At 39.5% G+C, this 14,017-nt stretch overlaps 1 protein-coding gene across 4 annotated transcripts in view; it reads left to right on the top strand.

Moving 5' to 3' along the window:
* The window catches only part of pam (peptidylglycine alpha-amidating monooxygenase), a 59,111-nt gene that overhangs the window by 25,758 nt on the left and 19,336 nt on the right, over window positions 1–14,017 (top strand). For all 4 annotated transcript variants that reach the window (XM_076886779.1, XM_076886777.1, XM_076886780.1 and 1 more), the window contains exons 6-14: window positions 1,520–1,611; window positions 1,825–1,908; window positions 7,601–7,649; window positions 7,830–7,897; window positions 8,639–8,719; window positions 8,808–8,884; window positions 11,974–12,077; window positions 13,188–13,381; window positions 13,595–13,651. In XM_076886779.1, the coding sequence (XP_076742894.1) occupies window positions 1,520–1,611; window positions 1,825–1,908; window positions 7,601–7,649; window positions 7,830–7,897; window positions 8,639–8,719; window positions 8,808–8,884; window positions 11,974–12,077; window positions 13,188–13,381; window positions 13,595–13,651 (806 nt within the window). The remainder of the gene's footprint in view (window positions 1–1,519; window positions 1,612–1,824; window positions 1,909–7,600; window positions 7,650–7,829; window positions 7,898–8,638; window positions 8,720–8,807; window positions 8,885–11,973; window positions 12,078–13,187; window positions 13,382–13,594; window positions 13,652–14,017) is intronic.

Raw genomic sequence — 14,017 nt, 5'->3', positions numbered from 1 at the left:
GGTTAGGCAGGTGATACCTTTCCCTGCAGACACAGTGACAATGCCTCACCTACAGTGTTGCATGTCAGCTGGTAGCTCAGCCCCTCCTCAGTAGCACGCTTGTGCCCCTTTCTGTGAGTGATGACAACTGTTGCTGGTTCAGGCTTCCCCGTTTCCACAGAATTGTAAACATTACTGTGAGAAACCCTTTAGCAGTGATTAGGTTTTTCAGCATTAATGTGAGATTTCTAATTTTTGAGATGTTGTACAAATGGAAGAAAGCTCTCTTACATATTTGTCTCATATGCACACTTTTTTAAAAAAAATTTATACCCTAGGTGCATCTATTAAGAACCTGTGTGCACAGGATTTTTAACATAAATTATGTTTTTAGTGTTAAACTGTAATTATTCTTGTTATCCATGAATTTTTAAATGTTACTATTTCCAAAAATAGCAAGGAAAAAGTAGTAAAGCATATGATGCCAAATTATAGTTATTCTCAGAGAAATCCTGTGTGCTGGCTCAAATTTGGGTATAAAAACTAGACTTCACTCTGTGTCAAGACTTTGCCTTAAAAAACTAAGAAATTAATGTTTTTATTTTAAGTAAGTTTTTGACAGATTGATAACATTTTCCTATCTTTATGACAGGTGCTCTAATAAAATGAACTGTAGATCAATTGAGTCCTTGGCTTGAATATTTTTTCAAATAACTAAACTAAACCTTGTTACTAATTCTGACAATGTAGTTTCATCCTGGTAGTTATATACCGTCTATGACTTCAAAGTGAAAATGCTTAGCAGTGGTTTTGACTGCTGTTTTTGCTTAAGGTACATATGAAAAGCAACATGTATTCACAAACTAAAAAACATACAAATTCTATTGGACAATTTTCTATTAGGTTATGTCTTTCTTAATGTCACTGTAAATTTACCTTATAGCTACACTGAATACATAATGTATGCTGACTGCAAGCAGATGCTGCAAGATCCAATGAGAGAGAGGCAAAGCTTAGTTATTTTTGAAGTGTGCAGTAAAGAGATGGTGGATATACTGGACAAAAATTCTTGAATATGTTGCATGAATATGAATTTGATAAGCAGAAGAAAAAGCAGAAGAACACAGAGAAGTTTTGAATGGATGTACTGAAGGAGGATATGTAGAAGGTTGGTGTGGGAGGGGGATGCTAGACATATGCCATGATGAGATGGAGCCTGGTCATTCACTGTGGCGACCCGAAAGGGTGCAGCTGATGCAACATGGTTCTTTTGATTTGATGCTATACAACTGTAATTTGGCCGTAGAATTGCTCAATGACAAATGGTCAACCTGTCCTTGACTTAGTCTTACTATTGAGTTCTTAATGACAAATATTCTCGTATTGTAATATTTGTAATATTATTTGCTTGTGCGTTTGTCTTTCGTTATGTAAATGCCTCTATATGCTTGCTCCACAGCAAATGGCTAAACTGGAGATAGTTGTTTGTTTTGTTCTGTAACTGCCTTTGGGATTCACTGTTTTGTGGTAATTCATTAAGGGACTGTGGCAGTGTGCAAGGCACTTGTGAGGATGAAGCAGCAATTATGTATGCCTGGGCTCGAAATGCACCACCTACCAAATTACCCAAAGGTATGTCTATGACTTTTTCTGTATTGAACTGCTGCAGTGAAAGGGGGTGGAGTTTTATTTTTGACATTTATGTTAAAAGAAGAATCTGTAGGTTTTATGTATAATATTGTTATGTAGTGTATGCTACTCATTTTTTTCCCTCTTCTTCTTTTACTGTTTATATTCATGAGGTCTTATGTCCATTGTTAACCACTATTCTCTGTATTTTATCAGATGTTGGCTTTAAAGTTGGAAGAAGTTCAGGAATGTCCTACTTTGTACTGCAGATTCATTACGGAGATATTAGTGCTTTCAAAGGTGAGTCCTTTTGAAACATAAATATAATGTAATAAAAAAAAAATATTATGTGCTCAAATTAAGCAGCTCAAATTAAAGCAGCAGTAATTCAGTAAAAATCTGGAAAGATCCAGAGTTTGAAAAGTAATTTTAAATACTACACTAAGACCATTCACCTCTGAAATAAAATGTTGCAATCTTTTATACCAAGTGCAATAACTTCTTCTAGTGTAGTGTAGTGTATATATCATTTCTGATATTTCTTTTTTTGTTTTTATTGAGCATCAACAATGTAGTACAAAGACATAGATATAGCAAGGCCACAATGCTCCTTTATATATATACTCCACCCCAAGAACATATTGGACACTGATCCAGAAGGAAAAAGAAATTAAAATAAATAAATGAATAAAGTGAATTTAAATGAGGTACAAGGAAGTTCACCATTTTTGAAGATGTGCCCTTAAAGGGGAATAGTTTACACAAAATGAATCCCAATCACACAGAAAAAAAAAAAAAAGGATTTACGGCAGCTATCAAGCATCTTTCAGGTGGATATGGTTTTAATTTACTCTAAATGTTTTAGCAATGTATCCCAAACAGCAAAGAATCTCTCCTTCGACCCCTTGAGAGCGTACTTTATCTTTTCCAACTGTATAAATTGTGTCAGGTCACTAAACCACAAAGCCGCTTTGGGTGGCTTTTTTGACTTCCAATGCAAAAGTATCCTTCTGCGTGCAAGCAGTGTAGTGAAAGTGATTATGTTTTTATGGCTCTTCCTTAGTGTTCTATATCCTCTCTCTGTGACACCAAATATGCCCATAACTGCATTGGGTTGAAGCTCAACATTCAATGCCTCGGACAATGTTTTGAAAATTGTTGACCAGTAGGCTTTTAAAGTTGGACATGACCAAAACATATGTGTTAAATCGGCAGAGGGATTTCTACATCTCTCACAGCATCTCTATGTTTGGAAATATTTTGGTTAGTCTTGCCTTGGAGTAATGAATGCGGTGTAGAATCCTGAACTGCATGATGTTTAATTAATTTGGCACAGAAAGTGCTGTTGTTTACTCTTAAAAGGGCGCTCTCCCAGGTCTCCTCCTCCAAAACCATCCCCAGCTCATTCTCCCAGTCTGCTTTGATCTTTGGCATTGTTATATTCTGAAAGGAGGCTATACAATTACTAATTCTTGAGATTAGGCCTTTAGGCTTAAATGTCAGTTTCAACAGATCATCTAGAGCAGTAAGTGGAGTTATATTTGGAAAGTCAGGGTTGTGATGCTGAAGGAAGTGACGAACTTGGAAGTATCTAAATAAGCTGGGCCGAGGGAGGTCAAATTTGTGTGATAAATCCTGAAAACTTGCCAAGACACCGTCTATATTAGATTAGATTAGATTAAACTTTATTAATCCCTCGGGTGGGTTCCTCCGGGAAATTCAGTTTCCAGTAGCAAAGCACCGACAGAAGTTGCATGTTACAGATACATTAAGGGGAATGAGAGTAAGGATATAAGCATAAATACACCATATATACACATATACACATATATAGATACAGAATATACAATATGGATAAATAGGATTGCTCATTTGAGTGAGTATATTGCACAGTGATTATTGCACAGTCAACTATAAGAAAAAAGACAAAACAAAAACAAATATTGCAAATATTGCACAGTGTAGAAAAGCACCTACAGCTCAGTTGTTCCCGCCCTCCCTTGTCCCCCTGTTTCTCCTCCCTCTCCCCTCCAGTGAGGAGTTAAACAGTTTGATGGCGTGTGGGACAAAGGAGTTTTTAAGTCTGTTGGTTTTTGACTTTGGGAGAAGCAGCCTGTTGCTGAATAGGCTCCTCTGATTGTTTACGACCGTGTGCAGAGGATGCCCAGCATTGTTCATAATGTCCAGCAGTTTCTTTAGTGTCCTTTTCTCTACCACTGTCACCAGAGTGTCCAGCTTCATGCCGACCACAGAGCCAGCCTTCCTGATCAGTTTCTCTAGCCTGCATGAGTCCTTCTTTGCTGTGCTGCTCCCCCAGCACACCACAGCATAGAAAAGTACTCCAGCAACCACTGACTGGTAAAACATCCTCAGGAGCTTCCTGCAGATGTTAAAAGACCTCAGCCTCCTGAGGAAGTACAGTCGGCTTTGGCCTTTTTTATACAGGTGCTCTGTGTTGCATGACCAGTCCAGTTTGTTGTCCACCCACAGCCCGAGGTACTTGTATGTGTTGACCACCTCCACCTCCTCCCCCTCTATCTGAACTGGCAGTGGACCTGGTCTGGACCTCCTGAAATCCACAACCAGTTCCTTAGTCTTTGAGGTGTTGAGTTGCAGGTGGTTTGTGTGACTCCATGCGACAAAGTTCCTCACCAGACTCCTGTACTCCTCTTCCTGATCATCCCAGATACACCCCATGATGGCCGTGTCGTCTGCAAACTTCTGAATGTGGCATAATTCAGAGTTGTAGCAGAAGTCAGAGGTGTACAGGGTGAAGAGGGGACAGCACAGTTCCCTGTGGTGCTCCTGTGCTGCTGACCACTGTGTCAGACGTGATGTCCTTCAGCCTGACGTACTGTGGTCTGTCGGTGAGGTAGTCGGAGATCCAAGCCACCAGGCAGGGGTCCACCTCCATCCTGTTCAGTTTTTCCTGAAGCATACAGGGCCGGATGGTATTAAAGGCACTGGAGAAGTCAAGAAACAGGATCCTGATCGTGCCTTTTCCCCCCATCCAGGTGTGAGTGGGCTCTGTGTAGGAGGTACAGGATGGCATCCTCCACTCCGACACCCGCCTTGTATGCAAACTGTAGTGGGTCCTGGGCATGTTGTACCTGTGGTCGGAGGAGGTTGAGGAAGAGCCGCTCTAGAGTCTTCATAAGATGTGACGTCAGTGCCACCGGTCGGAAGTCATTCAGCTCATTGGGCCGGTTCTTTTTGGGGACCGGGACGATGCAGGATGTCTTCCATAGGGCGGGCACTCTCCCCAGTCGCAGACTGAGATTGAAGACTCGTTGTAGCGGCTCCCCAAGTTCAGCAGCACATGCCTTTAGCATCCTAGGACACACCTTGTCTGGGCTTGCTGCCTTTCTGGGGCGAAGCTTCCTCAGTTGTCTCCTGACAAGGCTCTAAGAGAGGTGGCGATGCAAGATGCCGCTTCAATTTGGCACCAGTCTTCATCAGGGGTATTGAGCCAGTATATGATTTTTTTTGAACATTTGAGGACCAATAGTAATGGCGGAAATTTGGAAGTCCTAAGCCGCCTAGGTCTTTAGGCCTCTGTAACTGATCCAGACATATTCTTGGTTTTTCCCCATCCCATATAAATGAGATAGAATAGAATCGAATTCAACTTTATTGTCATTGCACATGCACAGGTACAGGGCAACGAAATGCAGTTTGCATCCATCCAAAAGTGCTTTAGTGATATAGATATATTACAATATATATTAACAATAATATAGATATGTAAGTATATTACAGAAATGGGTCTATTATGGTATGTATAATGGTATGTATATGGTAAGAGATCAGAGCTTTATCAATAGATTTAAAAAATGATTTTGGAAGGTAAAGTGGGATACACTGAAAAAGATAAAGAAACTTTGGGAGTATATTCATTTTTATACAATTTACTTTCCCTGCCAACGACAAATGAAGTGGCTTCCATTTCTTTAAGTCTGATTTGACCTTTTCAAATAACGGACAGAAATTTTCTTCATAGAGATTATGCAGATCTCTTGTTATATTTATGCCTAGGTATTTGAAGCCATTTTTGGCTGTTTTGAAAGGTGCAGCACTATTCTGTATTTGAAGAGCCAGATCGTTAACAGGATAACATTCGCTTTTACTGAAGTTCAGTTTGTACCCAGAGAAGGAGCCAAAGCTGCTTAAGGTGTGAATAATATCGGGGACAGATGAAACAGGATCAGATACATACATTAACAGATCATCTGCATAAAGGGACACTCTATGCTCTTTATCCATCCTATGGATACCCGCAATTGATGGCAAGGTTTTGAGTGTAATAGAGAGGGGCTCTATGGCCAGGGAGAATAACAATGGACTTATTGGACAGCCCTGACGGGTACCCCTTGTCAACTTAAAATAACGTGAACATTTACCATTTATGATTATAGAGGCTTTGGGTGATGTATATAAAAGTCATTTCTGATATTTCTAACATTAGTTTTCTGTTGTTTTTCAACCAAACACACAGTTGTAGGTTCTCTACATTTAACCTTTGGTGAATCTCTCAAACCTAAATACAGTATTGTACAAAAGTCTTGAGTCACCAGTCATTTCTTAATATTTTGCTAGGAAATGGGGAGTAGGTGCACAAAACACTGTTTTGTGCTGCCTGTCTGCTGACGGCCTCCTATAACATGCTTCAGCTTCACTCTACATGGATGCCTTTGCCTTTCTGCACGCCTTCCTATCTGAAGAACTATAAAATTTTCCTACTTGTATAGTTAAATAAATATCTACTATATTACCCAAAATGATTTATCATTAGTGGACAATGACAGTAGGTGCAGGATTTGTTTTAGAACCATTCCTTTAGCAAAAGAAGCAAGGAAACACTTCACTACACATAACACTTCATTACTGGCAAATTGTACATAAATGATCAAAAATAAAAATATTATTTTGCATAAAAATGTTCCCCATGGATTAACATTTCTCCTCAACATGTTTAGGACTGAGCTTAAACATTTCATACTTTCTTTAATTTACAGTAAATGCATCAGATTGTATAAAATTTGTCATGAGAGGACCACATATCTTTTGGGAAAAAAATCAGCTGTTAAGAACTTAGAAAAACAGATTTTAAAAAAGTATTAAAATATATAGTTTATAAAGTTTTTATATCTACAAGAGACAAGGCAAAACTGTTGGTTAAACGGTGCACATTTGCTCAACCAAGTGATTTCTCAGAGATGCTATTCTTAAAGTTTTAGCTGAGCTTCCACTTGCCAGTTTTATTAAACTGGATTTGACACCTTCTCTTCTTTATGAAGGCTTTCCTTGCTAACTTGCTAAAGGAGTTATTACAAACTTTCACGCACTACAGTCCATCTTCTCTATGTCACACAAGTTGTATCTAACTTGGGTACCACCTAAATTTGGTAAAAATTTGTCAACTTTCTTGAACACTATTAGCCTCTGGCCTTCTAGCCTGGGCTGATCAATTTGAGCTAACCAAGCAAGCCAAGGAAACTGCTGTTCTGTGTCACTTGTTCATTGACTTCAATGGGCCACTATTTTTAATTATTGATATTAATAATATTGGGCCATTGATATTATTAATATTGGCTATTTATTGATCCCTCTCTATCAACATTTATAACAACCAATAAATAAAAATTTATAAAGTAAACAAAAGTGTTGATTTTGCATATTTGTCCACCAGATGGTGCACTGCAATTTGCCAGTTGCAGCACCTGTGTTTGAAATGCCAAAAACACACCAGCTGATATGAGCAGAGTAGTGCAGCGCATGAATGAGTAAATAAAGGACTTCACATAATGAGTGTTTGTTTATGTTTTGTGTTGGAAAGAAAAAGAAATTGTCTGATACATTAGAAGATCAGATTTTTAAAACACCAAACATCAGTATCTTCTCCAAAATCTACATTGGTTAGGCTCTGATCATTTATGTTAATCGCAGCGTAACTGTATAAATATCATAGTCCCCTCTTATTTGCCTGTTGCAGATCACCATAGAGATTGCTCAGGACTTACTTTAAGAATGACTTCTAGGCCGTAAGTAATGAGTTAAATATATCAACTTTTCAGTTAATAATGAAACAAAATAAATTAGAAGATGTTTTAACAGTTGTTTCTTCAAGACTGCTTTCTGGTTGAGAACATCAAAGAATATAAACATTGATAACCTGAAAATAAACTTTTTTGTTTTTGTCCTTCTGTTGGACTTCTAAAAAGGCAGCCATTCATTGCTGGCATATATTTGCTCATGTCTGTGGACACAGTTATCCTTCCAGGACAAAGAGGTATGCTATAAGTCTTTTAACATAGCACAGTCCAACCTGCAGTAAATCGTGTGTTTGTGTGTGACAAAGTCTCATTTACGGGTTTATGTACTTTGTCATATAACAAAACTAACTTGGATAGCGTCTTTATTTGTAAGTAACAAATTGAATAGGTTGATTTTGTTCATCTGGACGTAGCGTTTCGAGAAATGTTTCATCACTCATCCAAGTGACTTCTTCAGCCTCAGCTGACTGCAGGTTTTCCCAACCTTATAAACAGTACATTGCACATTTTCTTCTGTGATTGCAGCTATTCTATAACTCTCTGTGAATGGTACTCATGGCCATTGATCTATCGTCTATGATCAATGGTTGTTGATCAATGGTCATGAGAATTTCCATATTAATGATCAAGGAACTGACCTCACAGCCCAGTGTTTGTTTAGTGGGCTGGTTTCAGTTATTGTGCAATATACTGTTTATAAGGTTGGGGAAACCTGCAGTCAGCTGAAACTAAAGAGGTCACTTGCATGAGTGACGAAACGTTTCTCCCTTTGAATATACTATGTCCAGATGAACAGAATCAACCTTTTGGAATTTACTTATCTGGATGATTGAGCATGCATCAAGACAAATTGAATAAATATTTAAAAGTAAAGCCAGCTGTTTCAGTCTGTTCACAAATGCTTGATAGAATGCATGAATGGATAAGTCAGAAGAAAAGTGATGCCTGTCCTAACTTGCTTTGCTTTCCTGTGTTAGTTACAGATGCAGATGTCGCATGCGATTATACTTCATATCCAATCTACCCATTTGCCTTCAGGACCCACACACACCGCCTTGGTGAGAAAAACAAATAATTTTCTAACTTTTTCAGATCATTTTTTTTTATCAGTATAAGTGTTAGTATGAATTAGTCTGTTTTTCACAGGTAAAGTGGTCAGTGGCTACAGAATCCGAGATGGGAAGTGGACCCTGATTGGGAGACAATCCCCTCAGCTACCACAGGTAGGTCATCAAATCAAAGGCCCATTTTTGGGAACCACACAGTACTGTGCTTGAGCAAACTCTCATTTCTTTATATACTGCTCAAAAATATGTTTCTAAATCATGGTTGGCTTGGGGATCAAATACATTAAATAAATTGAAGGAACACTTTTAAAGTATAGTATCAAGTCAATTAAACTTCTGGGATACTGATCCGGGCAGTTAAATATTAGAAAGGTTGTTAATCAATTTCAGCTGCTTGATGTTGGTGAAAAGAACAACAGGTACACAAAAGAGGGTCAAAAATGAGACAAGCCCCAAAACGGCAATGGTTTTCCAGGTTGAGGGCCCTGACATTTTTTCCATCCTCATCTTTCCTGACTGTATATATACTTTATATCCAGGTGATACTTAGACTTTAAAAAATGTTGGATAGATAGTCCAGTTCCTCTAGGATGGCCCGTTCATATGTGCCATTTGCAAAGGTTTGCTGTGTTTCTCAGCTTATTCTCAAGAGCATGAAGGAGAAAGGCAATTACTTTAGGAGAGCTGGGGAGTACAAGTTCCTTACCCAATTATAACTGGTATGTGTTCCTTTGTACAAGAAGGAACAGTATGAGCATTGCTAGATCCCTACAAAAAGATCTCCCACAGAGCATTGGTGTGAATGTCTATTACCGGAAAATCAAGCCATCCACATAATGTACTGTAAAAGAAAACATGATTCACCAGACTAGGCCACCTTTTTTCCATTGCTCTGTGTTATAGTTCTTATGCTTTACAATGCCCATTGTTTGTGCTTTAGAGGTGCACAGGGTTCAGCATGGGAACCCTGACTGGTCTGCACTGTGTATTCTGATACATTTCTATCAGAACCACACTTTTTTTGGCAGTTTCAGCCACATTCGCTCATCTGTTGGATCAATTCACACAGGCCAGTCTTTGCTCCCTATGTGCATCAGTGATGTACATGGAGTGACACATTTGGCTGCCCATGACCTTGTTGCTGGTCCTGTTGGGGCCGAGAGGGCCAGGCTGTGGGTGTGGACTCAAATGCAGACACAGAGGGAGGCAAAACAGGCGTGAACACAGTGCTTTATTTACAGTGCCTAGTGAACTTACAAAGCAGGAAACTATGAATGCTATGAACTGAGGGGCCAAACTATGAACATGAAACTCTGAGTGCTATGACTAGGTGCTAGATTTCACCGATGGATCCTGGGAATGGAAAAAGGGGCACCGGCTTGGATGGAGGTACGCAGTCACTATAATGAGAGGAGACAAGTAGTCAGTGGCAGTCTAGTGAATCACAGCTGAAGGAGTAGACTATGGTGGTTAGGGCTTACGCGTTGCAGGTTAAAGTGTCATGTGATGAGGGGGTGTCCAAGGGGTTCCGGGTGAGGAGTGTCCAGAGAGGATCCAGAATATACTTGGAGTGAGGGACTTGGCAGGGAGGCAGGCAGGTGTAGTCCGATGATGGAAAGGAAGCAACCAGATGACAGAACCAGCGTCCAGGCGGAGATGTGAGTAGTTTAGCTTGGGAAGTGCGACTGCCAGGTGGGTCCTATGACAAAGAAAACACGGTGAGGAGAAAAGCAGTAGTTAAGGGCTCTCACAAGGGCTTGGCGGCCTAGCACTAACGTGAGTTAGCAGAAGATCTAGCAGAGGTCTGTTGTGAATGCTGGTCTTATATGCTGGTGACTTGATTGGAACCAGGTGTGGAAGCTGATTGGAGTCTCTGCCTGAAGGTGGAGCCCAGCGGAGTGGAAAAACCCCGTACTCACCCGGACCATGACAGGTCCACCAGTTATCTTTCCTTGGACCACTTCTGATAGATACTGACCACTGCAGAATACACCACAAGAACTGCAGTTTTGGAGCTGCTCTGATCCAATCATGTGCGCATCACAGTTTGGCCCTAGTCAAAATCTTTCAAATCCTTAAGCTCAGCCATTTTTCCTGCTTCTAACACATTAAGATTAAGGACAAAATGTTCACTCATTAACAGAAGCTATGAGCCCCCGCATCCTCAGGACCTTCTATCACTGTGCCATTGAGAGCATCCTCACTGGATGCATCACCACCTGGTATGGCAACAGCACCGCCTACAACTGCAAAGCTCTCCAGCGAGTAGTGCGGTGCTCTGAACGGATAATTGGAGGTGAGCTTCCCTCCCTCCAAGACATCTACAGGAAGCGGTGCCTGAGGAAAGCGGGGAGGATCATCAAGGACTCCAGTCACCCCAGCCATAAACTGTTCAGACTGCTTCCATCAGGAAGGAGGTTCTGCAGCATCCGGTCCCGTACCAGCAGACTGAGAGACAGCTTTTTCCATCAGGCCATCAGACTGCTGAACACGTCATAGACACCTCAGCTTCACTACTGGAACTTCAACATTATGCACTCCACACTGTATATAAATGCCACTTGTTTTGCACATATTCAACTCTGTATATTTTATATATTTTATTATTATTATTATTATTATTATTATTATTATTATTATTTTATTATTTTTTTTTTTACTATTTAATTTGTAAAAATCTTTATACACACACACACACACACACACACACACACACACACACACACACACGTAGGAAAATATTTAGTATACACATCCAGAAATGCATACACTATTATATATTGTACATATATTTATTAGTTTCAGGTTGGCCATTCTTGTATTTTGCTCGTTTGTGTTGTTGTGTTTGCACATCTCTGTTGCTTGTGGGGCTCGCACACAAGAATTTCACTCGCATGTGCTGTGCCAGTGTGCCTGCACATGTGATGTGACAATAAAAGTGATTTGATTTGATTTGATTTGATGAAGAGATTAATCTGTTACGTCAAGACACAACTCTAGCGTCTAGGCACTGTAAGTAGGTGCCTTTTTAGGCCTGAATAATGTATACAGCAATTTTAAATACCTTAACAAAGAACTAAAAAATTGTCCTAGGTACAAAAACTGCAAGAAACCTAATGTAAAAGCAGGTCTTCTCTTTCTTTCTCTTTAATGCTTTCTCTCTTTCTTGCCCACGTTGTCTGTTTCTTTTCAAGTACAGTTTAGTTTTCTCTTTGCTCACCACTGACTGATTTTTTTCTCTTTAGGCTTTCTATCCTGCTAACAAGCAGGTGACTGTGAAATATGGTGATACCCTTGCTGCCAGATGTGTGTTCACTGGTGAGGGTAAAACCTCAAAAACTTACATTGGGTGAGTTCTTCAACCTAATGTAACCTTAGTGAAAAAGTATTAGACTTATATCCATTTACTGTTTTTCTCAATATGGTATGCACTGAAGGCATAAAGAAACCAAGCATTAAGCTTCCAAGCATTAAGATTTAAAAAAGCACTGTGCTAAAATTGTATTGATCTTAATTTAAAAAAATGTCTCGTACCAAAGTCTGCCCTGCCTTTCCACATAAGAATGTATCTAGAATGTGGGTTTTTTGTATGTGCCTGGCCCGTAAGGCCAGCTAGTATATGGTAAAATGGTAAATGGCCTGTATTTATATAGCGCTTTACTAGTCCCTAAGGACCCCAAAGCGCTTTACATAACCAGTCATCCACACACACACATTCACACACTGGTGATGGCAAGCTACATTGTAGCCAACAGCCACCCTGGGGCGCACTGACAGAGGCGAGGCTGCCGGACACTGGCGCCACCGGGCCCTCTGACCACCACCAGTAGGCAATGGGTGAAGTGTCTTGCCCAAGGACACAACGACCGAGACTGTCCGAGCCGGGGCTCGAACCGGCAGCCTTCCGATTACAAGGCGAACTCCCAACTCTTGAGCCACGATTGCCCAGTAATTGCACTTGCCTTATTGAAATGAATGAAGGCCCAGTAATGCTAATTTCTTAACATGGACTAAAGCTCTTAAGATGCAACCATCTTATTTCTTTCACATTTTAGTTTTGATTTCATCTGACATTTACAAATTGTAAGATGATTAAAAAAGGCTAGTTCTAAGTGCCCTGTACTGTCCTGCCTTTTGCGCAATGTTAGCTGGGATAGGCTCGTGCCGGCCTGTGACCCCGATAAGGATCTTGTATTTCTTGTGCTGGTAGTTGATATTAATAAATTGTGTCCAACTGTGACAGTTAGTCATTTAAAATAAATATGCTAGTCCTCAATTGTCAGTGATTATTGCTAATTTATAGAGGGATAGCTGCTGAAATATAGTACTCTATGTTGAGAAGTTTGTAGACAAGGTCTTAATGTTACACTTACAACATAAAACTATTTACACAAACATTATTTGCATATACTAACTAGGCGAGAAATCAATACCAGGTATCTATCTTTTTTTAATACAGCGGTACTTCTGATGATGAAATGTGCAACTTCTATATAATGTATTACATGGAAAGCAGACATGCTATCCCTTACATGAACTGCATGGAGATGGGTTCTGAAGAGCTGTTCCAACATATTCCCCCTGAGGCAAATGTACCCATTAATGTCAGTCCAAGCCATATGAATTCTGTGATGCATCTGGGACAATCCACAGGTACAGCGACATCAAATATTGTTCATGCTAACCATCTCTAATCCAAATTGTTAACTTAGCATTTGTTGTTTTTTGTAGAATAAAATCTATGCTAATTTAAGATTTTTAGTCATTTTTCGCAATTCTTTCCATCTGTGGCCCATTGTCTTTTTAAAATGAATTGTATAACTACCATATTTAGTTACCATATTTTGGTTTTTTTCTCTCATAAAGATGATCGTGACTACGCAGTTGTGCTGGATACAAATAAACTAGAAACTGTGGATCAGGGTAAGTTCTAACACTTTGCACTCTCTCTCTCTTTGTCTTGCTCTCTCGCTCTCTCCACACACACACACTCTCACACACACAAATACTATAAGAATATGAAGCTTTTTGTATTATTGTAGGGTCTTTACCTTACTATATAAAGCACCTTGAGGCAACTATTGTTGTGATTTGTAGCTATATAAATAAAATTGAATTAAAAAATTTGAATTGAATTTAAGCTAAGGATAACAATGTAATGATGTTTAAATTGTAGTGTAGGCACTAGTTCCAGTGCAGTCTGCATTCAGGCAAGTGTACGTTTCTTACACCTTGAAAAAAGCATTACAAGCCCAATGCACAGTCACTTACATAAATTTGAAGTATGTA

Source organism: Maylandia zebra, linkage group LG7 (genome assembly GCF_041146795.1).
Source record: "Maylandia zebra isolate NMK-2024a linkage group LG7, Mzebra_GT3a, whole genome shotgun sequence".
Taxonomy (NCBI): domain Eukaryota; kingdom Metazoa; phylum Chordata; class Actinopteri; order Cichliformes; family Cichlidae; genus Maylandia; species Maylandia zebra.
This window is presented reverse-complemented; position numbering and strand designations above follow the sequence as displayed.